Source organism: Physeter macrocephalus, chromosome 12 (genome assembly GCF_002837175.3).
Source record: "Physeter macrocephalus isolate SW-GA chromosome 12, ASM283717v5, whole genome shotgun sequence".
Taxonomy (NCBI): domain Eukaryota; kingdom Metazoa; phylum Chordata; class Mammalia; order Artiodactyla; family Physeteridae; genus Physeter; species Physeter macrocephalus.
Window position 1 is genome coordinate 91,171,492 of NC_041225.1, and position 1,999 is coordinate 91,173,490.

The window sequence follows — 1,999 nt, forward strand, 5'->3', positions numbered from 1 at the left end:
GTACAGCCACTTTGGAAGACAGCTTGGCCGTTTCTTATAAAACTAAAGATACCCTTACGATACAATACAGCAATCACTTTCCTTGGTATTTACCCAAAGGAGTTGAAAAATTAAGTCCTACACACATGTTTATACCAGCTTTAGTCATAAGCACCAAAACTGGGAAGCAACCAAGATATTCTTCAGTAGGTGAAGGGATAAACAAACTGGGATGCATCCAGACAATGGAATGTTGTTCAGTGCTAAAAGGAAAAGAATACTATTAAGAAAAGAGATGGCCTTGTGAACATGGCGCTGCGACTGGCGCGGAGCGTGCGGGCCATGGTCTGCAGCCTGCGCGCCATCTTTGTGCCCAACGCGCCCTGCTCGCCGCAGCCCTGGGGACTGCGGGAGGGCGCCGTCCTGGCGCTGTGCACCGGCCCCGCTCTGCTGTCGGGTTGTAAATTCACAGACAAACATGAATGGGTAACAACAGAAAATGGTGTTGGAACAGTGGGAATCAGCAATTTTGCACAGGAAGCTTTGGGAGATGTTGTTTACTGTAGTCTGCCTGAAGTTGGGACAAAATTGAACAAACAAGAGGAATTTGGTGCTTTGGAAAGTGTGAAAGCTGCTAGTCAACTCTATTCTCCTCTATCAGGAGAAGTAACTGAAATTAATGAAGCTCTAGCAGAAAATCCAGGACTTGTCAACACATCTTGTTATGAAGATGGTTGGCTGATCAAGATGACACTCAGTAACCCTTCAGAACTAGATGAACTAATGAGTGAAGAAGCATATGAGAAATACATAAAATCTATTGAGGAGTGAAAATGGAACCCCTAAATAAACTAGTTTGAAACAACTTAATCTAGCATAGTTGTCTTAAATTAGTGGTGGATAGATTTTTAAAAAGCAACTTTTAGCAAAAGAAACTACTTGCAACAATGGTGCCTGAAGAAAATACCCCTTAACTTCCTAATGATTTCAGATAAACACTATGCATCTTTTTCACAACACCCTGTGATTTTTAGGCTAGTCTCCAGAATTCTCAGAATTCCTGAAATTATCTGTGGTAAAAGTAGTTATAAAAATTATGTAATTCAAGGATAACATTGTTATCTTAACCTTATATAATATTGTAACTTGCTTACAGCCATCCCTGGATTTGGGTCAAAATACTCAATGAATTTGACACTGGAAATAAATGACAGTGGAGAAAAGTTTGTTAGTTGTGTAGTGTCCAGTGAAGAACATTACTATCTTAATTTTGCAATATACTGTGTTTGCTGGTCCTATTTTTATACAGTGAAGAAACAGCCTTGCAGGAAAATAAGAAACAGTTTAATAATAAAATATTCAACTTCTTAAAAAAAAGAAAAGAGATGGAGGAACATTAGATGCATACTATTAAATGAAAGAAACCAATCTGCAAAGGCTCTCACTGTATGATTCCAACTACATGACATTATGGAAAAGGAAAACTCATGGAGATAGTAAAATGACCAGTGGCTTCCAGGGTTAGGAGGAGGGAAGTATGAATAGATGAATGACAGAGGATATTTTAGGGCAATGAAATTATATTTTATGATACTATCAAGGTGGATTCATGTCATTATACATTTGTCAAAACGCATAATATGTGCAACATCAAGAGTAAACCTCAATTAAAGTATGGACTTTGGATGACAGTCATGGTCATTGTAGGTTCATGTTTGTAACAGATGTATCACTCTGATGGGGGATGTTGATAATGGGGGAGGCTATGCACGTGGAGGAGAAGGAAGTATATGAGAACTGTGTACTTTCTGCTCCATTTTGCTCTGAACCTTTAACTGCTCTAAAAAAATAATCTATTAAAAAACACTTAGAGATGATTGAAAAGGAAAACACAACATACCAAAACTTATGGGGATAAGGTTAAGTCATTGTTAATAAGAAAATATATAGCTGTGAATGAATACACTAAAAAAGAAGAATCTCATTTCAATAGCCTAAGTTTACACCTTGAAGAAATAAA

General features: G+C 37.8%; 1 protein-coding gene across 1 annotated transcript; it reads left to right on the forward strand.

The window, feature by feature from the left end:
- The first annotated feature begins 288 nt into the window (after positions 1 to 288).
- LOC112062732 (glycine cleavage system H protein, mitochondrial-like) lies at positions 289 to 986 on the forward strand. The gene has a single exon (XM_024117706.3). The coding sequence runs from the start codon at positions 289 to 291 to the stop codon at positions 808 to 810; it is 522 nt and encodes a 173-aa protein (XP_023973474.1). The 3' UTR covers positions 811 to 986.
- Positions 987 to 1,999: the final 1,013 nt, after the last annotated feature.